Raw genomic sequence first — 22,674 nt, 5'->3', positions numbered from 1 at the left:
CTCTGCCTTTAAAGTAGGTACCTACGGATACCAAGATGCAGAAGAATTGGATGGCAAATTTTCAAGGTCAATGTGAATGTAGGCACCCGAGTGACGATGCGCTGTGATGGAGTTGGCCCGTCTGAAGCCTGAATCGGGCAGGGCACTCAGTCCTTACTGACACCGCTTACCCGCTGTCGCTGCTGCCACTACCCACAATCGTTTCCGGCCTTTACTATCGCCTACCTTACCTACCTACCTTACTTCAGTGCCTAGCATACAGGTATTGGTTAAAACATGGCCTGAGTGTGCTTCGAATAAGACGATGCACTGAACGTTGTTAAAGTGCCCAGTGACAGCCGTCAACCATTGACTGGTGGGGAAATCTCAATCGGGCGGGGCCGGGCCACTTTGACCCCACACTTGAGTGTCCACGTCCCGCCAGGAGTTTCCCTTCCGCTTTCAATGGTACGGATAGAAGTGTTCTGAGGTCGCAAGGGCAAGGCACTATGTATTCCCGTGCTCCGGGGCGAGTCGTCTCAGCCCGGGTACTCAGGTCTAGGTCTGTAGCTTAGGTTGACATCGTCAGTCCATCATTCGGTTTTCTCTCTTTGATTATTGAGTGTTCCCTTGGACGGCTTTGTGCTTCTCTCCCGCCGTCGTAGGATACTCGACGCGCGATTTGCGGTTCCTCTAATCCCCTTCATGCCCCTCCTTCCCCTTTCTTCTTAGTCTACTTTTAATTCCACATACTACTTTACCTAACTTCTAAGTATTCCCATTAATTATTCCATTTCTCCCGTCCCCTCACCCGTCCCCAACACAAGTCCGGTACCGTGACACTCCTCCAATAGACGGGTGGCCGGGTATGTGCCTCTTCAGTTCGCCTCCTGTCACAGTCGACATAATGACTTGTCTGTGAATCTGGCATACACATCACGCACGCAGCACGCCTCCTCTTCTCCAAGTGCCTGCCACGCGCGCTTCTCCCATCCCCTGTTCACAGATCGACTTATCCCCCCCCCTCATCCTCCCACAATCAGCAGGGCCGCACCGCCGATCCAGGGTGCACCCTTAACCTCTCCTGCCGTCTCCAAAATGCCCCACAACCTTCCTTGTTGAAGAACCCAAGTAAGTAGGTAGAAGACCACAGAGAGAAGACGGGCCTCTACTGAGGTATGTGACTATGTAGGTCCACGTCGTGAAAGGGAGGGGGGGTACGAGAAGGATGCCCATCTGACTCGGAACCACGAAAATGCGACGAACCATCATCACAATCATCACACTTTTCGCCTGCAAGACCCCGACATCTTATCTCATCTTCTAAGATTCCCACTCCGTCTTAGCAGAGCCGTTCCATGCCGTCAAATCGAAGCCAGCCCAGTCCGGACGGTACGCGTACCCAGTCAGGACTCGCCATCTCTTGCTCTGGATTCTCGTAGGTAGACGGAGAACCGGCCCTATTGCAACCATACCTGGTAAATGACATCGCATACCTTGACGAATCCTGTTCACGATATCAACAACCGATACTACCATGTCGCGCCTTTGCCATGTACGACCCTAGCACGGCAATGACTTCCATCTGTCCACGCCTTCTCGGATCTTGACGATGGTCTATCTGCGCCGTGCCTGCTTCTTTGAACACTCTCGCGAGCTGTTGTGTGTTCTATCAGCTCAACAACTTGGACGGCTTGGCCCTGCACATTGAAGAAAGCACCAATACTAACCGAGGCGGCTTATAAGGTACGGTAAGTGCGTGCTTGCCGTCTTGGTCGCTACTCTGGTGGCTCTGCCGCCCGTTCCATATGACTCCCACCTCACCATTTCTCTCCACACTGTGTGTGTGTGTGTTTGTGTGTGTGCCCCTGGAAGTTTGGTTCCTCCAACCATGTTCTTCCATTCTTGATCTTTCTATTCTGTCCCCTTACGTCCCTGTCCCGGCTTCTACCTTATCCATCATTGGATCAGATTCACGGCCTCGGCTACGCGGTGAGCGATATGGCGGATGGTACCTGGGGAGTCCAAGTTGCAGTCATTGTGCGACACATCCTACGCACATCGGTCCAAAACCTGTAAGCCCACCCTGTCCACATGCTGGTCACTAATCTAGCAACCATCTCCATCTCTCCGAACATGACAGGAAAATCGATATTGGCCCTAGCATTTGCCTCTCCAGCAAATCGATCCGGGATTGCTCACGATTGTAGCCCTCCACATACACAAATGTACCCCAGATTTCCCTCTGCCGCCCGCTATCCGCTAACGGGAAGACGTTGCCTGAAGTAAATGGAATGCCCTCCATCATCCGGCAGCCACACCGACGCATCTTGGGTTGTATGTGGTTAAGACGGGCAGAGACACCCACCACGCAGCAGACCATCCCAGCCGCTTTGCTGGACACGCTGTGTGATGTACGTAGCCTTGCTCACGCACCGCTCCTGCGTTGATAGGTCATGTGTTCGCATGTGCCCAGTATCTCTGGATCTGGACCTGGACCCGGACGTGAGCCCATCTGCTTTCTGAGTGCAATGGGGCACGTGTCTGTACTTTCACCTCATGCAAAGCATCTGCTTATACTGTGTGCCCGTCACTCCACATCTTCGCCCTCTGTCGGTCCAGTCGGGAAAGGAGCAAACTTGTTCCCATGCAAGTGGTGGGTACTGTGACCGACTCGACCCGGCCAGCCGACGGTGCTGTCAGTGTGCATACTCGCCCTCCTCTCGCCATTCGACGGGTACCTGTCCCCTGCCTGCCTCGTTTTGTTCAAACGCGTTCATTTCCTCTGCCTACCTCTTCTCGGTTTCCCACATATGCCGGGGCCACCAGGCGCTTCCCGCCGGCTCGGGGCACAGATACCCGTTGATGCTGTGCTACTTGGCGTATGTCGCGGTAGATGATGGTGCGCCTCTTCTCGGACTTCGATCTGCTCTGCCTTCGCCATAGCGTGCACGTTGTCGGCCGCGCGTTATGAAGACGGCCCCTTTTCGAGATATCCGGCGATGCTACGTCCAGGTGGCCGCGCCGATCAAGGAGAGGTGATTGCGTCTTTCGCATCGCCGCCAGGCCAGGCACTCGTGCAGTAGCTTAACCTTGGATTCTGTAGAGGCCGATCTCCAGCTTGACGTGAGGTTTGGTTCCCCAGGTCGTGAATGATCCATGATGCAGGAAATCAGACCCGACGAACCGTTCAGGCCTCTCGCTCCTTGCGTCGCCTCCTGCCTAGTTGCATCCTTCCTGTGGGGATGCAAGTCACGAGTTGTCCGAGAAGGGGGTGTTGCATTTGTGTCTGGATGCTCGCAGGGGCACTTTGGCCGACTTCATGGGGACGTGGCATTGGCTTGTGCCCGACGCCCTGATAAGAATCCCGTCAAGGCCAGATGCGAAACCTCGAGACTCATACTGCCCGGAGTTTTATCCCCCCAAGCCGGACCTCGTCGACTTCGACGACAAGAAGCCACTATGCGGCCGGATACAGCATTCGACCTGTTGGGCGAGAAAGCATGACTTGTCATGCTTGGTCGGAATCTTGATGAGCAAAATCCCGTCCCGTTCGTCCAAAAAGAGCATCTGGGTGTCTGAAAGCGGCGTCTTGGCCGGCACACACAACGCCTGAATTCGTCCGGAGACCCGCACCGCATCTTCATCAACACGTGCGTCTTTGGCACGTACGTCTCGGCTCCGCGATAGTTGAGCCCGACATAGGCCGGACCGTCTGAAGCGAATGACATTGCAGCTGGCGTAACCTAGGCTCAAGTTGTCTGTCCACAAGAATCGTGAATTCCCTTCGCTCACGTTATCTGGTGTACGATCGTAACACAACCTGATCCCAGAGTTAGTCCGGCTTCTTTCGCACTTGATACTCTTCCGAGGCCGAGGAGCTTCTTGTCTCGTGATGGTCTTCAGATCAACGCGCCACACAGTCTCGTCGAGGAGGTTCTTCGCCGCCGCAACTTCCACTGTACGTACGGAGGCACGTATCATCGTTGCTGAGCGTGACTTTCTAGTCACCATCGGGCCTCAACGCCCATGCTTATCGGGTTGATGATGTGGCAAATAACCGCTCTACCCATCCCCGTCACAGAACGGCCCGCCGCACAGCGTTCGGTTTTCGTCCTGGGCATCTCCGGATTTAAGATGGTCAGCTTGTGCGACATCACGTTAATGGCGCCCTACTGACGCCCGGCGGACCTTCAGCCCGCCTCTCTCCCTCACCGCCACGACTTCACACAGAGACACGTACCTTTCGTTGTTCCTGGGCACACTGCCGTCAGAAACATGCGAGTAATGATCCACTCCTTTCATCGCCGACCATGACAACAAAGTCTTTCGGAAACCCAGCCGAAGCCCACCTCCCGCATTTCGCATTGTGACCACCTTTTTCAAGAGCTGCATCCGCCGGCTGTCGTCGGTTTGGAATGAACGGCCACAGGCGGTCGTGCTGACACGCTTGGCGAGATCGCTCTCGTGTACGCGGGACCCGAAGTACGAGATCGGGACATCATCCGTCGGCGTCAGTACTTCTCACTTTTTGTTCTTGTGATATCATCCCGTAGGATTTCCAATCATGGCATAGGGGGGGGGGGGGGGCTGGACAGCCAAGGAAAGTCAAGTTTGCTTGTGAGCGGCCCGCCTCGATTTCATTTCCCAGTGGTTCTCATTTGCATCCTAGTGAACCAAGCATCTAGGGTTCAGAATGTGAACGAGCTGATGTTTGGGCTTTGAGCCGATGTTTGTCCTCCCGGTAAGAACGCGGCAGCCGGGTTCATCGGGTCAACCGCATCTTATAAAGTTCTGTTGGCCTCGGATAAGGGGATATCACCAGTTGGAGATATCAATTAGCTGCAAAGTCGTTGTTCCGAAGCACAAATAGTTGCGGCTTTCCACACGAACGATAAACACGTTAGACTCAGGCCCTAAGCCATGTATTGTTCTGGATAATGCCAATTGAGACTGCCTTACCTACCTAGCCAGGCTCCGGTTACCTCCACCCATACAGTTGGCAGTTAACGTTTCTCAGCCTCGACTCTCCTTGATCCCGCATAGTCCGGGGTCCTCAGTGTTCCATCGAGGACATGACAGCAAGGGACTGCGGTCCGACTCGATCTTTGCCTAGACGCCATATGTTCGCCAGGGTCTGCTGAGGTAGGATTGAAGGGTCACAACCTCCGGTTTTGCTCAAGGAATGGCTGCGCGCTAGCAATGCAACATCATCCCAAGCTCAAGCCGACCCCAGACACCCAACCACGTCTCGGTCTCCAGCTGTTGCCGCCTTCGTTGTCCCAATGCGCAGTTAATATATTCCTCCGGGATCTGCACACCCAGTGCCGAAAAGCCTCTGGGAATGGTGGTTGCAATCGTTCCCCTTCCCCAACACCTGTTTGGAAGAGTTCAGGGTTACCTAGCTGGGACCACGGCCGAGGAGCATTGACGAATGCTCCGCATGCTGGAGGCAGACGACGAGCCAGGCAAGCCGAGGGCGCCAGGCTGGAGAGCGTGTTCTGTTTTACAGGCGGAAAACCTGGGTTCGGCTTCCAATACCGTCGAATATGCATGTGTTCTCGATGGGTACGTATTGATTCGTGATGATTTTGATCGTCTCCTGGGCCACCATGCCACCTGCAACCGCGGAGATGTTGTGAAGCTCTCCGCCACCAGCCCGAGATACTTCTTGGGCCGCCTGCACGACACGCTCGTTGTCGCTGGCGTCTGGAACCAAGTGCCCAATGGATGCCAGAATCTCATCTGGAGAGGCCGTAGACTTGTGGGACGTTGCGCGGAGGGCGAGATAGATGGGCAGGAGTGAGAAAGGAGCCAAACCCTCCTTGGCCATCGTTTCGTCATTGACGAGTTCCTGCTCTGTTTCCTCGTAAGATACAGCACGCAGAGGTGAACGCAAGAGTCTACTTACGAGCTAGGCTGCGCAGTTGGTCGACGCCTCCACTTGCGGGGACAACAAGCTTGATGAAGGCGGCATTCTTGCAGAACAGGTCCACCTCAGCCGGCTCAATACTTTCGCCACCGGGCATCTGGCGAACAGAATCCAGGACCTCGGCAGCGTCTTTGCGGGCCTTGGCCTTGTAAATGTTCTGGAGCTTGATGTACGTGCTCGACTGGGCCTTCATGTCTGGGATACCGCCGGGGACAGGCAAGCACTGGTGTTTCTCGTAAAAGGTCCGCAACGCCGCGGCGATGAGCCAAAAGCTGGAAGCCGCCTCAGTCTGAGTCCACGTCAGTCTAAATCCCTCTCTGTTCATTCTTTGCGCGCTGACCTCTTTGTTGTGTCTGTACTCGAAGACCTCCCTCACGGCAGAGGGAAGGGACGGTGGCACAATGGTCTTGATGACCGCGGCGACGGCCTCCTCGAAGTTCTCCTCGCCACCCTCGGGTGTGTTCGTTCTTGTAGCATCCGCCACCATCTTCCGGAACTCAACCTTTTCCTTGTAGTTGCTGGGCGGTGCGCCACCGTGGGAAGCTTTCCACACGTTGAGGAAGTGCAGAAGAATCACGACAAACGGCAGGTGTCCGTGTTCATGGTTGTCCAGGCTGTCAATATCCTTGGTCATGTCCTCGGCGAAAGCCTCCAGCTCTTCCCATGGTGCGAGAAGCCGCAAGTCTGTGGTAGCCGTCACATCTGGATGAGTATCGACGATTGGATACACGCCAGGCAGGCGAATGCTGAAGTAAGAGTAGAAGCCAGCCGAGTGGATGGCGACGAGTGGCGTTTTGTGTTTCCGGCTGTACGCTTCAAGCGCTTCGAGATGCTCTGGGGCGATGGGTAAAGCGTACAGAATGATGGTGAACGGGTCATCCCTTCCCAGGACATTTTGAATATTGAAAGCCTCCTGTCCCCGGGGTCAGCACTTGAGCCGCAGCGGGAGGGCGCCTAGATAAGGTGCTCACTGAGTTCCGGGGGTACCAGTCACCCTGGACTTCGGGGTTGAGTTCAACGAGAAGCTCAGTGCAACTCTGTGCGCGAGATTGGCCCAGACTGGTTTCGTCCAGGAAGAAGTTGACACCGAGGTCTGCCTCGGTGACGGTGGCATCATCAGCGATGGTGAACTTGCCGATACCTGGGCACACATATCAGCCGCCTCGCGCATATCGAAGGAGGGCATATGATGATGGCTTACCGGGAAGAACAAGGTTCTTGAGTGTCTCAACGCCGACGGTCCCCGAGCCCGAATTCACGAGTAGTACGTTGGCAGACTCGAGGGCGGCCTGGCCGCTGGCTGCCCACAACCGCAACTGGCGGTCGTATTTCTTTTCCTTCTCCGAGGGAACGGATAGAGAAGGAGGAGCCTGTCCGGCAATGATGTCCGTCATCTCGGCAGACGACTGGAAGAGCTCCCTTTCAATTGTGAGAATGGGCGAGACGGGAGGGCAGCCTGGTATATTGGCGTCAAGAATGGATCAGTGTGGAAAATCTCTCGTGGTCAATCAGTCGCGCTCAGACAGAGATGTGCTGTCGCCGTGAATGAAGTCGACGGGATGCTTGAAGTACAGCGGATCTTGCCTGTCAACAGCTCACCTCGGGGTGCCTCCCGGGGTCGTAGCTAGTGGAGTGCAGCGGGAGTGGGCCGTCAGTTAGGTAAGGTATCACCGTGCTTTCATTGGAGCGAGCTGGGACGACAAATCACACCTTCCACATGAATTACATAAGCATATCTACCTAGATTGAGAACGATTCCGACATGAGGCGAAGCTTGACCCTCAGCTGCCGCGTGTGAGTGTCTCAATCTTTGCTTCCCTTCTGTTTGATCTTGATACTGCGTTAATATTTCCGCAGCCATACGAGGACGACACTTCCCTCTGACGGACCAATTGGAACAGGGAACGGTTGTTTGCTTCAAACGAAAAACCAAGTTGGATCCATTGAATAAGCAACGTGAACAGGGCATGGCAAAATCAGACCAGCCCAGCCCAGCCCCGGACAATGGACTTCGCTTTCACCTTCACAAGCTTCAATCTCGCGCGACCGCGTCAACTGTGGATTCTTCGTTTGTTGCCTTTTCCGCCCCCTGCGTCCGCTCCCGCTTGGCTTTCCCTGAGATGTGGCCGCCCCTCGCAGGACTCGGGGAACTAAAGTAGGTACTGAAGCAAGCACTGACGGCAATCTGAGGGACAGGAATAACACCATCTACACACTCTGGGATCGATCGCAACCACATGCGCTGGCGAGCAAACAGAAAGAAAGCTCTGCTGATTTTGACAACGAAACCCGTGTCGCCTCCAAGCAAGTGCCAGAGGAACTCGGCATCTACCCAAGCGGGTACGTGCCAGGGTAAGGCAGCCAGCGACGGGATGGTGCCGCCATTCCCGTCCTGCTCTAGGGTGACAGAGACATGTGACCCAAACCTCCCTCAACCACACACATTGGTCCCTTTCGGTCCATTCCCGTCCCTAGACATCGACTAGGGCGTCTGCCCACATGGCAGCTGAGTCCCGTGTCGTGCAGAGCTGTTGGTTGGCTGGGTCGTCGTTTGCTGAATGCTGTTGGTCGCGCTGGAGTCGGCGTTGGTAATAGCCCTGGTCTTTGGCCGATTGTACTGTGTATTAGTAGCCAACCCCGAACCGACGTCAATGGCTCTGATGCCGTGGTGTATCGGTGTTGAAGACAGCGCAACACACAAAGACGTCCTTCGTCATGTTGATCCGACACGGGATGGAACCGGATCGGGTGAAGCCGTGGTTGATTCGATCTGAGAATCTGGTTCATACCGGTGCTGTTTACTTTCTCCTTTCTCAACGGCCTTGGTGGCTCGGACTCGGTGTTGGACTCTAGAAGAATTCCTCGCTTCTGAACAAATTCCGAACGAATGACATGTTCGGGCATCATCCAGAAACGATCTGTCGCCGAAGGTAGCGACGGCCTGGAATGTCGGTACGCTTATTCGTTCCACTTTGCCCTTGCTTGAAATGGGATTGGGTCCTGTCTTACTCTCGGTCTCAGTTTCTGGGGGACTGGCGTGGCGCGCCGGCTCCACGCCGCATTCGCCGACGGAGTCAGCTTACGGCCGGCAGCGTCGGACGAGAGACAAACGAATGGGGCCGTGAGCCGCGAATCCAGGCATTTCAGGTCTGCCGGGCTAGGGAGCTGCCCAGAGACGGTGGTTTGGGTTGGGTGATATGTCCTTCGGCGCTAGTGGAACGAAAGCGAATGCGTACATTTGTGTTTTGAACGCCGAATATGCCTTTTTTTTTTCCCTTGCGTCTCGTCTGGCTCCCATTCGTCGCCCCGAACGCCGAATTGACTTTTGCTCTTGCTTTCTGACATGGCAGACGCCTGTGTATCTCCTTAAACATGGCTCTCTTTTGCCTCGCATTCTCTTTTCTGTCTTGCACTACTTTCACACGCGCTGCCCAAGCGCCTGCCAGACGCAACCCCGACCCCCTACTACTACGACACCCTTCAGTATGAGTTGTTACGATCTCGCCCAAATCACCATAATCTTCCATCGCGAGTTGTCTTCACGGGCGGCCCGATCCCGAGATTCTGCGACCCAGACGCCGGCTTCTTAACACCATCCATCCAGCTAGGCCGTCATCGTGGGTTGGCCAACTTCCCGCTCGTCGAAACACAGTCCCCACTTCCTACACCTCACAGATTCAGCATATAAGCGAGGTATTCGATCAAGGAGAATCCTACTTTGAGCTGGAGTTCAACGTCTCGCCGACTTTGAGACGGACCATCAAAATCGTTCCGACATCATCATCGAGAGTAGCCATGGGCAAATTGAAAGACGACGTCGAGACGTCGAAGTCTGATGCCTTGCCAAAATACCACTTCCGAGACGCCTCCTTACCGACATGGCGGTTTTGGCTACTCAGTATCGGGTATGCTGTGAACTTGTCGTCAGTCATATGCCAAAACTAACACGCTGCTCAGACTTTGCCTAGGGCTTTTCCTATCCATGCTGGACTCTTCCATTGTCGCCACGAGTTTGTATACCATCGGCGCGGAATTCGACTCGATGGAACTCATCAACTGGGTCGCGCTGGCCTACACGCTCACGTATCTCAGCTGTGCGGTGTTGTTCGCCCGCGTATCTGATGTTGTCGGCCGACGCAACGCCTTCTTGGCAAGTTTTGTCATCTTTTTTGGTTTCTCGCTGGGTTGTGGGTTTGCGCAGAACCTGGAGCAGTTGATCGCATGTCGGGCACTTCAAGGACTGGGTGGATCCGGTAAGTCAAAACGCATCCCACTACCCGACAACCACTCTGAAGCTTTACGCTAGGCTTGTACTCCATCACCATGATCATTTTCCCCGAGGTCAGTCCCAAGCATCTGCGCCAACACATCGCCAGTCTGGTGGGAATGGTGATCGCCAGTGCCGGCGTCCTCGGCCCCGTGCTCGGTGGCATTCTGACCCATTACGCTTCTTGGCGCTGGATTTTCTGGATCAACGGTCCTGTCGGTTTCGTGTCCATGATCGTCTTCTATCTGACCTGGCCCCGAGCTGAGCACCTGCCGAACCTACAACGGAGGTCATGGAAGGAGTTGGACTTCGTGGGTTCATTTCTCCTGGTAGCGGGCTCTGTGCTGGTCGTCTTCTCGTTCCAGAACGTCGGCTCGGACGGAGACAAGTGGCATGAGGCTGTCTTCATCGCCCCAGTCACCATCGGTGCCCTCTGCTTCGTCGCTTTACTCGTGTGGGGAGGACTTGTCGCCCGCTTCTGGGAGAGGCGCATCATGGCGGCCATTCCTATGCGCCTCCTGCGCAACCACGTCTATGTGGCCGCCATGCTGAACACAATGTTCCTTGGCTTCCCATATCTTTTGGTCGTGTACGCCTTTCCCATACATCTCCAGATCGTCAATGAGAAAAGCTCACTGATGGCGGGGATATTGTTGTTACCGATGCTGGGTTCTGTCGCCCTCGGAAGCACGCTCGGTGGATTGATGAGCAAGAATAGGAACCTCCTGTTCGAGACCATGCTCGCGGCGAGCTGTTTTATGACGCTGGGCTGCGGCCTTTTGACGACGCTCTCCTCGTCGGTTGAGCTGGAGCCAAAAGCACTGGGGTTTATCACCCTCATCGGATTCGGATTCGGGTTGTCGGCCACATCGTCCACCATTCTGGGCACGACTGAGTCCGAGATTCCAGATCATGGTGAGTGAAACCCCGGAACGGATGCATCGTCCTTGCTCACAGAACGTAGCGCCGGCCCAGGGCATCATTGCGCAGGTGCGTATTCTGGGAGGCAGTCTAGGCATCGCAGCATCGACGGCGATCCTGGGCACGAAAATGCGGCAGGAACTGGCCGGGGTACTGAAGCCGGATCAAATGGCATCGATCCACGGAGGGGGGATGGATCTGACCCAGTCGCAGGCCACCGCCGTCCGCCAAGTGTACGCGGACTCATTTCAGCAAGACATGAAGGTGGGGTCCATTCTGTCAGGCATAGCGATCCTGATCAGCTTGGGGGCTTATCGCCGGAATCGGGTCTCGATTGAGGAGCAGCGACAGCTACACATTCGGATAGAGATGGAGAGAAGACGGAGGGCATCTGCGGCAACAACGCTCGTGTCTTCGACAGGGTGAACGGCGTCTGAAGGGAACAATGTGTGATTCGGTAGAAGATATCAGCTTTGGGAAGAGAGAATCCCGCCTGGCATCGGTGACCCGTGACCTGGGACGGCGGGGACAGCGGCTCTTATGGCAGGCGATGTTTGGTTCTTTGCTGGCGTTATGGGTTGTCTTGTGGGTTTTTGCATAGCATCATGTAGATTGGTGATGAGAGCGGCAACGCGTTACGAAATTCAATGATGATGAAGCAAGTACATGTCTCATGAAGATGTAACCACAAGTGCCCCTCTGCCTACCGGATTTCTATCCGCCTAATACCCGCGCAGTACCCGAAGTCAAGTTGCCGGGGGCGTACCACACGGAGCACTCAGTCGGATGGACATCCGGGGTTGCAATGCGGGGGAAGAAAAGGCCGCAGCGCCCACGTCGGAGTTTGCAGTCGACCCCCATCGGCGCATCAGCCCCGAACAAGCCACAGGAATCCCGAAAGAGCCCCAAAAGAGCCCCCGAAACCCTGATTGAACCGCGCCCGATCACTATCGCCGATGGGAGGGTTCTTATCTCCTCCACGAGCTTCTACCACCAGGGGCTTTTAGAAAAACAAGCACACCTCTCGGGCAAGAAATGATGCAATCGCGCTCCTCCGCCGGTTATCGGGTGGTTGAAACCCCGCATTGTGGGGGTGGCCCATTCCGTGCGCCGTGCCGTCCACTCTCCTTCCCCTCGCCTTATCCGTCTCTGTGCTGTCGGAAACGTGTGTTGAGAGTCATTTGTCCATTGAGCTTACACTCTGCTTTGCCCCTGAGTTTTCGAATCAACATATAACCAAGAGCCCTCCCGCCTCACCCTTGAGCTGTGCGATCTTTCCCCTCCTTTTCTGCGGTCTTCAATTACATATGAACCGTACAGTCCGGTCATTCTGTTCTTCACTCTTATCTCATCGGCGACAGCCCCGTCCATCAACTCCCTTCAACAACACTTTGAATCAGAATCACATCAGAACCATCATGTCTGCCACCGCTGCCGCCAAGCGCCTTGAGGGCAAGACGATTCTCATCACCGGCGCCTCCAGCGGCATTGGAAAGAGCACGGCGTTTGAATACGCCCGCACGGCGCCTAACAACCTGAAGCTCATTCTCACAGCCCGTCGCATTGACAGTCTCAAGGAGATTGCTGCCGAGATCAACAAGGAGGTCGGTAATGGCGTCAAGGTCCACCCTGTGAAGCTCGACGTCAGCAACGCGGATGAGGTTCGCCAGCTCGTGCCCAATCTGCCCGAGGAGTTTAAGGACATCAGCATCCTCGTGAACAACGCGTACGTACTCATCCCCACCCGCCCGAGGAAGAATATACCGGCAGAAGAGACTGACGCCGAGCTTACAGAGGTCTCGTCAAGGGTGTCGCAAAGGCCCCCGAGATTGCCGAGGCTGACATCAATGTCATGTTCGCGACCAATGTCACCGGTCTCATCAACGTTACGCAAGCTATCCTCCCCATCTTCAAGTCAAGACCCGACGGCGGTGCCGGTGACATTATCAACATTGGCTCTATTGCCGGTGAGTCTACGTAATTCACGGCAAACGGTGGAGCCCAGCAACTAACCACCTCTAGGCCGTGAGCCGTACCCTGGTGGCTCCATCTACTGTGCGACCAAGGCTGCCGTGCGCAGCTTCACGGACAGCTTGAGGAAGGAGCTCATTGACACACGCATTCGCGTCATCGGAATCGATCCTGGTCAAGTCGAGACTGTACGTTCATATCCTGAGCTGATAGCCGTTCTCTAACACTTCGCGCAGGAGTTCTCCGTTGTCCGATTCTACGGCGATAAGTCCAAGGCCGACGCCGTTTACGCGTAAGTGAATCCCTCACTGAGTTGGAAGAATGTTTGGGAGTACTTTTGAGTCCGATGCACTGACATGTGTTTGGTTGTAGTGGCTGCGAGCCTCTGACGCCCGACGACATCGCCGAAGTCATCGTCTTCACGACCACACGCCGGGAGAACGTCGTTGTGGCCGACACCCTCATTTTCCCCCAGCACCAGGTAGGTTGACGAATGCCGTTGTTCCGAGACGAGTCGACTAACGAGTTAATGAAGGGTGCTGCTGGCCTCCTCCACCGCAAGTCTTGAGTAACAGCGTGATGTCGGTTGTGGGTTGCAAAGAGTGTGGGCTTGGTTGTGCCGAAAATCGAGTACCAAAATGCGTCTGGAGATGCTTTTGAGGAGCCGGGATGCTTCATGGCTAGTTGCTGGGAGGTAGACCTTTAGACCAAACAAGCGTTGTATTTAATAACGAAAGTAGACGACGCCCTGAACCGCCAAATCTTGATGCGGAAAGTGGCATTCAACATTGCTTTGCTTCAATCATGTCTCAGACTTCTCTGATGCTCCGTCGATGCTTCGATTCATCTCGTTGCTAAGCTGATTGGAATCAAGGCCCCCTAATCATGTACCCTTGGCATGAGCTCGAACTAATTGCCTGGGCTCACATGATTAGTCCGAGCCTTTATTTGACTCTCAAATCAAAATCCACAAAGGTGAGTTTTTGTACTAATTTGGCGTGTAAACCTGGCGGTCCTTTCGGGATGCGCAGGCTACGAAGTCCGCTGACCATTTGTTATACTTTGCGTCACACAGAGGCAATAGAAATTACAATCTCATATACAGAGAATATTGGCCTCATCGCAACCCAATAGTTTCCGCAGCTCAGTCCATTTGCCTGATCTGTCGTGTTATTGTCTACTCTCGTGAGCAACTCAAGCGCGGTTACAGTCGGCCCCGACTCAGCCAACCGATACCGGCTGGCGAGCTGTGAACACCCCACCAGTATTTCGATTTACCTTACGTTACCTTACCCGCTGGCAGGCCGGCCCTCTACTGCCCGTGCACTTCCTTCGTACGGATGGATACTTGACATGCGGATACTCTGTCTGCACACTCAACTGATTGATCCCTACAGGCAATCAATCTGCTGATACGAAAAACATCGTCGCTAAGCAAGATCGCCGCCCAGAAGACTACAGGTTCTTCTGCGTCCTCCTCTTATTCAATATCGTCTGCGCTCACCCGTTTAAGGGTCTAGAAATTACACATCACCCGGTCGCCTCTTCAGCTCCATGCTACGGTAGACCTATCTATCGTTCTCGGTCGCGCTGCATCGCAGCCATCCGTCCCGACACCACCGCTGCAGCACCCACGCAGTCTCGATTCGACCACCCCCGAATCGTCGCTTCCACGCCATGCAAGGCCTTCCACGGCCATGAGTGTTCGACATGGGCTTCACGACCTTCCTCGGCCCCTCTACCGATAAACTACAATCCTCTCGCCCCAAGCCATCTTCCTCCTCATCTGCGCCTACCGACAACACCCCTGAGGCTTCTCCGGCGCAGACCCCCGATTCCATAACCCGCCATCATGGATACATTTACGATGAGACGCACTTACGCAGTCTACCTGCCGACTGCCCCGATTTACGCGAGCTAAACAATAGTCTCGAGGCTCTCGCCGCCATATTTCCCGATGTCCAGATCCAGGTTTTCCGCGAGATGCTGACCAACTTCGACGAGGAGTCCAGACTCGCCGTTGTCGCCGACGCTCTCCTGAAAAACCGCGTCGCTTGGGTAAAGGGCCGCTGGAGAGTCGCCGATAATCAACTGACGGAACCCACGCCACGGGAACCAGTGACGGGAGACCACTACCAACCCCTCATCCCTCGCGTCGAGACCTTCCGAAGTTCCGAGTACAAGCAGGCCGTTCAGGCGTTGGCATGGCACGAATTCAAGGGCCTATCGCGATCTACCATCAACGCAGTTCTAGCAGAATCCAATTACTCCTACCTCGATGCCCGGAAGACGCTCGTATCCCTTTCCTCCAAGTCATGGCGCTTCACCATATCTTCGCTCTTCCTTCGCCGTAAACCCGTCGCTACGGGCGAGGCTGAAAATCATCCCCTGGTGGTTTGGAAGTCGACTGGCCAAGGCGCCATTGTTCCGACTCTGAAGGCTACAGGCAACACCGAGCTGGACTGTGAACTGTACCGCGACCTGATTCAACCTCTGAAAGAGCGGGCTAGGCAAACCCAGGAGGACAAGGACCGAGGTTTGGCCATCTTGCTGAACAACGAACAGGCCGAGGAGGCTGACGCGCTGTACGAGTGCGCTTGCTGCTTCACTGAATCCACCTTCGAAGAGTTCACAACCTGCAACGCCGACGGCCACATGCTGTGCTTCCGCTGCGTCCAGCATTCCGTCACGGAAGCCGTTTTTGGTCAAGGGTGGCATAGCAGCATCGACACGGACTCCGGCACCCTCAAGTGCCTGGCAGTCGAAGGGGATGGATGTCCCGGCCATATCCCTCACGATCACCTGCACCGCGCCATGTTGGAGGAGAGAAAAGGCGCCGAGATCCTCCACAAGCTCGATCAACGCTTGGCAGAGAACAGTCTGCTGGCCGCCAACCTCCCGCTGATCCGTTGTCCGTTCTGCGAATATGCCGAAGTAGACGACATCTATCTACCCGCCCACGAAACCCAACTACGCGTCAGACTCGACAGCATTCTCAGCCTACTACTCATCATTGTTTGCATTGTCACGGTGCCCTTCCTCCTCCCCGTGGTGCTTCTATCATCGTGCTTGTGTCTTTTGCTCAGCACAAAGCAGACAATCGGTGATCACCTCATGATGCAATGGAAAATGGCTCTTGGTCGTCATCGACGACGTCGTCGTGGTCTCAAGTTCACCTGCCAGAACCCAGATTGCAAGAAAGCATCGTGTCTGTGCTGCTCCAAGTCTTGGACCGACATCCACGTATGCAACGAGTCCTCCCTGGTCGCGCTGCGTACGCAAGTTGAGCAGGCCATGAGCATGGCCATCAAACGCGTATGCCCGCGATGCCACACGTCCTTCGTCAAGAACTCGGGCTGCAACAAGTTGACGTGTCCTTGCGGGTACAAGATGTGTTACGTATGCCGCAAAGACATCGGCGGCGCGAACGGGGAGGGCGAAGGGTACCGGCATTTCTGCGACCATTTCAGGCCGGACGGCGACCCGCGGCCGTGCACCGAGTGTACCAAATGCAATCTTTGGGAGAGCGAGGACACGGACCTGGTGCTGAGGCAGGCCAAGGAGGAGGCCGAGGCCAAATGGCGGGAGACGGAGAAGCGGGAATTGAGCGGTGCGGAGAAGGCCTTCTTAGAGACGGGTTTCGCCAGAAACGGGGTCTCGTCGGTCGAAAGCTGCATCAAGAACGGGCGTTGGCCGACCCTACCCGAATTATGCGATTTCGTCGTCGAAGTGGTGTTCGTCTGAGCGCTTATTCGGTTATTCCTGGTGTCGTTTAGAGAATTCGGCATTTGTCCGACGACTGTAGAAGATACGCGACTCGGGAGTTGGTTGGGGCTGATTTTGGCAATACAGGAGCATACTCGGGCGTCATGATTGAGGCGGGCCCGCCCATCACTACGGGATAGCCAGCCGAATGGTGTGTTGGAGGTCAGACATGCATAGGGTCTAGCAAGTACTTTTTTGTAATGAATAAATAAGTCAATTTCATCAAATTCCATCAAATTTCCTGTTCCGACAGGCCCGTACTGATAACGAAACGCGAAACACCATTATTTGTACAATATTCCAGCACTCATTCCTTCGAAGCAAGAACGCCGGGTAACTTGCGAGCGCGAAGTCGCTACATCTTGCTCTTGTCGGAGGCCAACTCCGCCGCGGCACCGCCAATAGCCAGCTTGCCCGTCTCCTTGACCTTCGTCTGGAAGATGACCTTGTTTCCATCCTTCCACATCTCCGTCACCAGAGTCTGTCCGGGGATGACGGTGCCGGCGAAGCGCACCTTGATATTCTTGATGGGTCCGAAGCGCTCATAGACGGCCTTGCCGGCAATGCCGAAGAAGCAAAGGCCGTGGAGAATCGGGGCCTTGAAACCTCCCATCTTGGCGAAGGCTGGATCAACGTGAAGAGGGCTGTGTCCAATTCGTTAGCACTAAAAATAACATGGATTGCATGGCACGGGGAAAACTGACTTGTAGTCACCGCTCAGACGGTACAGAGCTGCTTGCTCCTCGGTCGTCTTCTCCTCGATCACGACGTCAGGGTGCCTGGAAGGGGGCTTGTTGGCGGCGGTGCTGGGACCGCGATCGGCGGGCTTCTTTTGGCCGCCAAAGCCGCCGCAACCCCGCAGGAATACAGTCATCTCGTTGTAGAAGACGGGCTCCTTGGTCTCGGCGTGGACCGTTGTGATGCCGTTCTTGACTATCGCAGCGTTGCCCTTGTCGACAACCTCGAGCAGTTTTCCGTACGACACAAGCTTCGCCGCCGTGGGAATGGGGTACTTCTTGATCTCGAGATACTGCTCTCCGTGCAACAGCATCATGGGCGAGAAGTTGGGAACGATGTCGTCGAAGTTGTAAGGCATCTCGGTGCCGAACGGAGGAATGACGCCAAAAGTAGGGATGACTTGGAAGTCGTCGGCACCTTCGAAGACGTACTTGAGCTGGTCGCGTTTGGCGCCGACACCCAAATTGTAAAGCATCACATCGCGCTCCTCGTACTTGAAGTCGGTGCCCTTGGGCTCGGCCTTCATCGCTGTCTTGATGGCATCAAGGTACTGCGAGTCACCGCCGGATGCTTCCTCCTGCTACAGCACGGTTGATCAATAATTGTTTTTTTCTTTTCCTTTCAGAACTATCGCTACTATACAAAACTTTGCCGGTAGTGTCAGGAGATGCAGACTCATACCTTGTTGCGCTTGTTTTCCATGTTTGCCATAACCTTCTGGATGCCGTCCTGTGTCTTCTCAGGATGGTCGGCACGACCGTCGTCGAAGTTGCGAATAGAGTCCCAGTGCTTCAGGACCTCTTCGGGGGTCAACTGCACGTCGACAGGGAAGCCGTGACCGCCGCTTCGTTGCCAGCGGGTCTGGCCAACCCAACCGCTACCGACTTCGTACAAGCCACCGGTTGGGTTCTTGGGGACCTTGTCACTGCAGAGGGCAAGGACGACGGGGGCGATGTAGTCAGGCTTGAAGGCCTGGACCATCTCCTCGGGCATAATAGTTCGTGTCATGGCCGTGCCAGCGTTGGGTGCAATGGTGTTCACGTAGATGTTGTACTTATAGCCCTCAAGCGCCAAAGCACGGGAGAAACCGAGGATACCGCATTTCTGAAGCTTGGTCAGTTGCTGTCTGGGAGGCGGCAGTCAGGCTGAAGAACATACCGCGGCGGCGTAATTGGCCTGGCCAAAGTTACCGTAGATGCCAGACGTGGACGTGGTGTTAATCACCCGGCCGTACTTTTGCTTGAGGAAGTAGGGCCAGGCGGCCTTGGTAACCTTGTAAGTGCCGCGGAGGTGCACGTTCAGGACGGGGTCCCAGAGGCTGTCATCTATGTTGTTGAACGCCTTGTCGCGGAGGATGCCCGCATTGTTGATGACGATGTCGATGCGGCCAAAAGCATCGATAGCGGCCTTGACGACCGCGTCGCCATCCTCAGCCGATGCCTTTACACCAACGGCCTTTCCGCCGAGCTTCTTGATCTCGTTCACGACGTCATCAGGGTTAGCTAGATCGTTCACGACAATGGAAGCACCGTGCTTGGCAAACGCCAGACTGTAGGCCCGGCCGATACTGGGAACTGTTAGTTTACCAATCGTGGTGGCACTTGGAGCGAACTCACCCAGCGCCTCCACCAGTGACGAGAGCAACACGGCCGGTGAAGTCGAGCTTCTCGCCCTGGTCATTGGGGCCCATCTTCATGGAGTCCTCCAGAAGAGTCAAGAAATCATTGGGGCCGGAGGGATACTGAGGATTGGAGAAGTCAATGGCCTGATCCCACTTTTTGAGAACCGCGCCGGGAGTGTAGCTGTCGTCGGCCTTGAGTAGTAGGCCGCTGGACCGTTCCCAGCGAAGCTTAGCGACGTGACCGCCTCCGACCTCGAAAATGGAGCCATTCTCGTCGGTGTTGTCCTTATGTACCAGCACGGCGACCAGGGGCACAACCCAGTCGGGCTTCAGGTTCTCGAGGACGTCGGGCGGCATGACGGTTTGCGTCATTCTGCTGGCGGCTGTCGAGGCGGTTAGCGAACACAGTTCCGTTACTCGCTCCGCTTGCCACACGTTGCGCTTACCGATTGGTGCAATGACATTGGACAAAATGTTGTACTTGGCACCCTCCTTGGCCAATGTCTCCGTGAATCCAACCATGGCGAGTTTGGCAGCTATGCAGCACGTTAGCGCGCTGCGTCACGAGCCAATTGGACACTACAGCGACGTATAATTACCCGAGTAGTTGCACTGGCCGAAACTGCCAAAGAGACCCGCGGCTGAGGCGGTGTTGATGACACGGCCGTACTTTTGTTTCCTGAAATGAGGCCATGCTGCGCGTGCGCACTTGTAGGAGCCCTTGACGTGGACCTTGTAAATCAAGTCCCAATCCTCGTCCTTCATGTTCTTGAAGCTGATGTCCCTCAGGATGCCGGCATTGTTGATCAGCACATCGATGCGGCCGAAGTTCTGGATCGCCGTCTCGATAATCTTATCGCCGTTCTCGACCGAGTCGTAGTTTGCGACGGCCTTGCCGCCGGCAGCCTTGATCTCGTTGACGACGACGTCGGCTGCCTGCAATGAAACACGTCAGCGAGTGTCTGACAGCCAGGGCCATATCCTGCGACGTTCACGGGACCACGTACCTTTGTCGAGTTGCCCTCGCCCTTGAAGGAGCCCCCGAGGTCGTTGACGACCACACTAGCACCGCGAGAGCCAAAGAAGGTGGCATAGGCCTTGCCCAAGCCGCCGCCGGCGCCCGTGACGACAACGACCTGGCCGTCGAAGCGCAGCTGATCAGCCATTTTGTCTCCTTTGAGAGGTGCTTTCTGGATCGATTGTAAGAAGCAACGGTCGCTAGGTGATGTACAGATTGAATTCTAGATGCGGAAGTTTAGTTGATGGGGAGAGCGGCGGATTGATAGGAGGGAAAGATTGGTTGGCAGCAGTGTTGTGTCGTGAGAGCGAACGGGGATGGTGGTTTTCTTAACCCAGGACGTCCGGCAACAGTCTCTCAAAGCCAGCGTGACGGATGCCGCAGACACAGCCGAGGCAGCTTCTCTGACCGAAGCCGAAGAATTGCGCTAATCCGAAATCAGAAAGAACCTGGCTTCACATGCAACTTTCCCGGTGGGTTTGGCGCGACTCTTAATGAGGTCATGTGGGGAGCGAGACGTCTCCCCGCCCCGTCCCCATGTCACATGTTCCCCAGATTCCGCCCGTTTGGCCAGTCAGAGCGTACAGAGTACACTAAGGCACGTACAGCTTCGGAAGGTTGCTCGGCGGTACGTACCACAGCCCTCCGGGCTTCTGAGGATTTCCAGAACAGCAACCTATCCGTACCTTGAGGTACCTTAGCTGGGTAAAAGTCGGCTCCGGCTACTTGCGACGAGTATCCAGGTGCCGAGCAGCCACCAAGGTGCCGGGAAATCGATTCGTGCATCTCCCAACCTAAACTGATTACAAAACCAACCCTGCTCATTTTCGGGAACACAATACGGCACGTGGGAGAGTGTCATGTCTCCGGCTGACGATAGTTTCAGCTCATCCCCTACCCCGTACCGTTCGGCTGGCTAGCGATCTTGAACAGTTCGTGGTCATACCGGAGCCGCCTCTGAAGAACGGCGGCAGATCTTCAAAGCACCACGCTGCCGTAACGTCAGCTGCTCCTAAACCCTCGACCTCGTAACATTTTCTCCCAGGGAACCTTACCTCTCGAACCCATCATTTCATCCAGGATGGCAGCAGATTTCTTTGCCATGTTTATCATCCATTTAAATGGATGTCTTTGCGGGGGGCCGAGCCCGTGCAACACTGAAGCTACCTAGGTAGCAGATAGCTGCGATGCCGCCCCGCAATCGGCAGACCCCGCCGGAATGTCTCGGCGCATCGGCCTCCCCCGCGAGCTTACAACCCCGGCTTCGGCTCCCGAATATCACGCACCCGCTAAACCTCTCCTTCTCGTCCGTGCTCGATCGGCAACTTCAAACTTTGTGCTCGGCTCCCGGACGCTGTCACTACAATAGCCACTGCCATGGCTTCTACAGCTCCTCAGATCATCGATGATAAGAGCCCTCTGTGCGTCCCCTTCATCACGGGCCTGCTCGAGAAGCGTATACGGCAAGATGGGAGCCGCCCGTTCATGATTGGCCTCAACGGCGTGCAGGGCGTCGGGAAAACAACTCTCGTTAAAGCCCTGGCCGAGTCTCTCACGCAGCTTGGTCATACCACACTTGTCTTCAGCATCGACGACCTCTATCTCAAGCACGAGGATCAGACTGCCCTCGCCCGCTCCCACCCCGACAACCTCCTCGTGCAACAAAGGGGCGAGCCCGGCACTCACGACATGCAGCTGGCGCAAAGATTCGTCGACAGCATCATTGCCGGCAGGCCAACCAAAGTGCCCTCGTATGACAAGGCAGCCTTCTCGGGCCAGGGGGATCGCCTGCCCGAGAGTCAGTGGAAGGAGGTCAACGGCCCTGGCCAGCCAAAAGTCGAGGTGGTGATTTTTGAGGGATGGTGTGTTGGTTTCCGCGCCCTGCCAGACCCCGAGATCGAGTCCAAGTGGAGGGCACCCAGCAGGACGCTTCACAAACACAAACTGGATCACTTGCTCTTGGTGAATGAGAGATTGAGAGATTACGATTCCATAACCAATCTCTTGGACGTATTCATCCACATCGATGCTGAGGATACTCAGTACGTTTACGATTGGCGCTCGCAGCAAGAAGCCGCTCTTCGCCAGGAACGCGGCACGGGCATGACCGACGAGCAAGTCGTCAAATTCGTGGACGGCTATTACCCGGCTTATGAGCTTTTCTCGGACAACGTCAGGAGCGGCATCTTCCCGAACAGCCCAGCTCATCAAATGAGACTTGTTGTTGGCAAGGACAGGAGGGTAAAGGAGCACTTCGTCATATAATGAGCGCGTGGAGTAAGGTTGTAATTGGTGACAACATTGGTTTTCGTACAGTACAATGATGCCCATAGGCCCAGCAGCCATAGGAACAATAGGAGTCATCCCGCCAAAACGCCAATCATGATAACCGTCAGTCATAAGTCGTTCCCATTCATCATACAGAAATGCCGACGCCTGTAGAATCCTTGGCGCCTACGCCC

At 55.3% G+C, this 22,674-nt stretch overlaps 6 protein-coding genes across 6 annotated transcripts; 4 read left to right on the top strand and 2 right to left on the bottom strand.

The window, feature by feature from the left end:
- Nucleotides 1-5,485: 5,485 nt before the first annotated feature.
- On the bottom strand, nt 5,486-7,305 carry CkaCkLH20_12471 (ThiF family protein; the record flags this gene model as incomplete). The annotated part of the gene is made up of 4 exons (XM_038895184.1): nt 5,486-5,838; nt 5,891-6,824; nt 6,883-7,052; nt 7,113-7,305. The coding sequence occupies 4 exons, from the start codon at nt 7,303-7,305 to the stop codon at nt 5,486-5,488; spliced, it is 1,650 nt and encodes a 549-aa protein (XP_038739573.1).
- A 2,401-nt stretch (nt 7,306-9,706) lies between these two features.
- CkaCkLH20_12470 (major facilitator superfamily transporter) lies at nt 9,707-11,536 on the top strand (the record flags this gene model as incomplete). The annotated part of the gene is made up of 5 exons (XM_038895183.1): nt 9,707-9,816; nt 9,869-10,164; nt 10,218-11,093; nt 11,143-11,377; nt 11,467-11,536. 5 exons carry the CDS (start codon nt 9,707-9,709, stop codon nt 11,534-11,536), a joined length of 1,587 nt encoding a protein of 528 aa, XP_038739572.1.
- A 981-nt stretch (nt 11,537-12,517) lies between these two features.
- Nucleotides 12,518-13,638, top strand: CkaCkLH20_12469 (uncharacterized protein; the record flags this gene model as incomplete). The annotated part of the gene is made up of 6 exons (XM_038895182.1): nt 12,518-12,825; nt 12,894-13,066; nt 13,122-13,258; nt 13,307-13,362; nt 13,443-13,551; nt 13,606-13,638. The coding sequence occupies 6 exons, from the start codon at nt 12,518-12,520 to the stop codon at nt 13,636-13,638; spliced, it is 816 nt and encodes a 271-aa protein (XP_038739571.1).
- A 1,142-nt stretch (nt 13,639-14,780) lies between these two features.
- Nucleotides 14,781-16,814, top strand: CkaCkLH20_12468 (uncharacterized protein; the record flags this gene model as incomplete). The annotated part of the gene is made up of 1 exon (XM_038895181.1): nt 14,781-16,814. The coding sequence occupies one exon, from the start codon at nt 14,781-14,783 to the stop codon at nt 16,812-16,814; it is 2,034 nt and encodes a 677-aa protein (XP_038739570.1).
- Nucleotides 16,815-17,190: 376 nt separating this feature from the next.
- CkaCkLH20_12467 (uncharacterized protein) lies at nt 17,191-20,360 on the bottom strand (the record flags this gene model as incomplete). Its single annotated transcript, XM_038895180.1, has 8 exons — nt 17,191-17,479; nt 17,540-18,150; nt 18,255-18,677; nt 18,732-19,140; nt 19,190-19,577; nt 19,641-19,730; nt 19,794-20,130; nt 20,202-20,360. 8 exons carry the CDS (start codon nt 20,358-20,360, stop codon nt 17,191-17,193), a joined length of 2,706 nt encoding a protein of 901 aa, XP_038739569.1.
- Nucleotides 20,361-21,589: 1,229 nt separating this feature from the next.
- CkaCkLH20_12466 (putative D-glycerate 3-kinase) lies at nt 21,590-22,477 on the top strand (the record flags this gene model as incomplete). The annotated part of the gene is made up of 1 exon (XM_038895179.1): nt 21,590-22,477. One exon carries the CDS (start codon nt 21,590-21,592, stop codon nt 22,475-22,477), a length of 888 nt encoding a protein of 295 aa, XP_038739568.1.
- Between the last annotated feature and the right edge of the window lie 197 nt (nt 22,478-22,674).

This window comes from Colletotrichum karsti (genome assembly GCF_011947395.1).
Source record: "Colletotrichum karsti strain CkLH20 chromosome Unknown Scaffold59, whole genome shotgun sequence".
Classification (NCBI taxonomy): Eukaryota; Fungi; Ascomycota; class Sordariomycetes; order Glomerellales; family Glomerellaceae; genus Colletotrichum; species Colletotrichum karsti.
The sequence above is the reverse complement of the archived record's forward strand: the minus strand, read 5'-3'. Positions and strand labels throughout refer to the sequence as shown.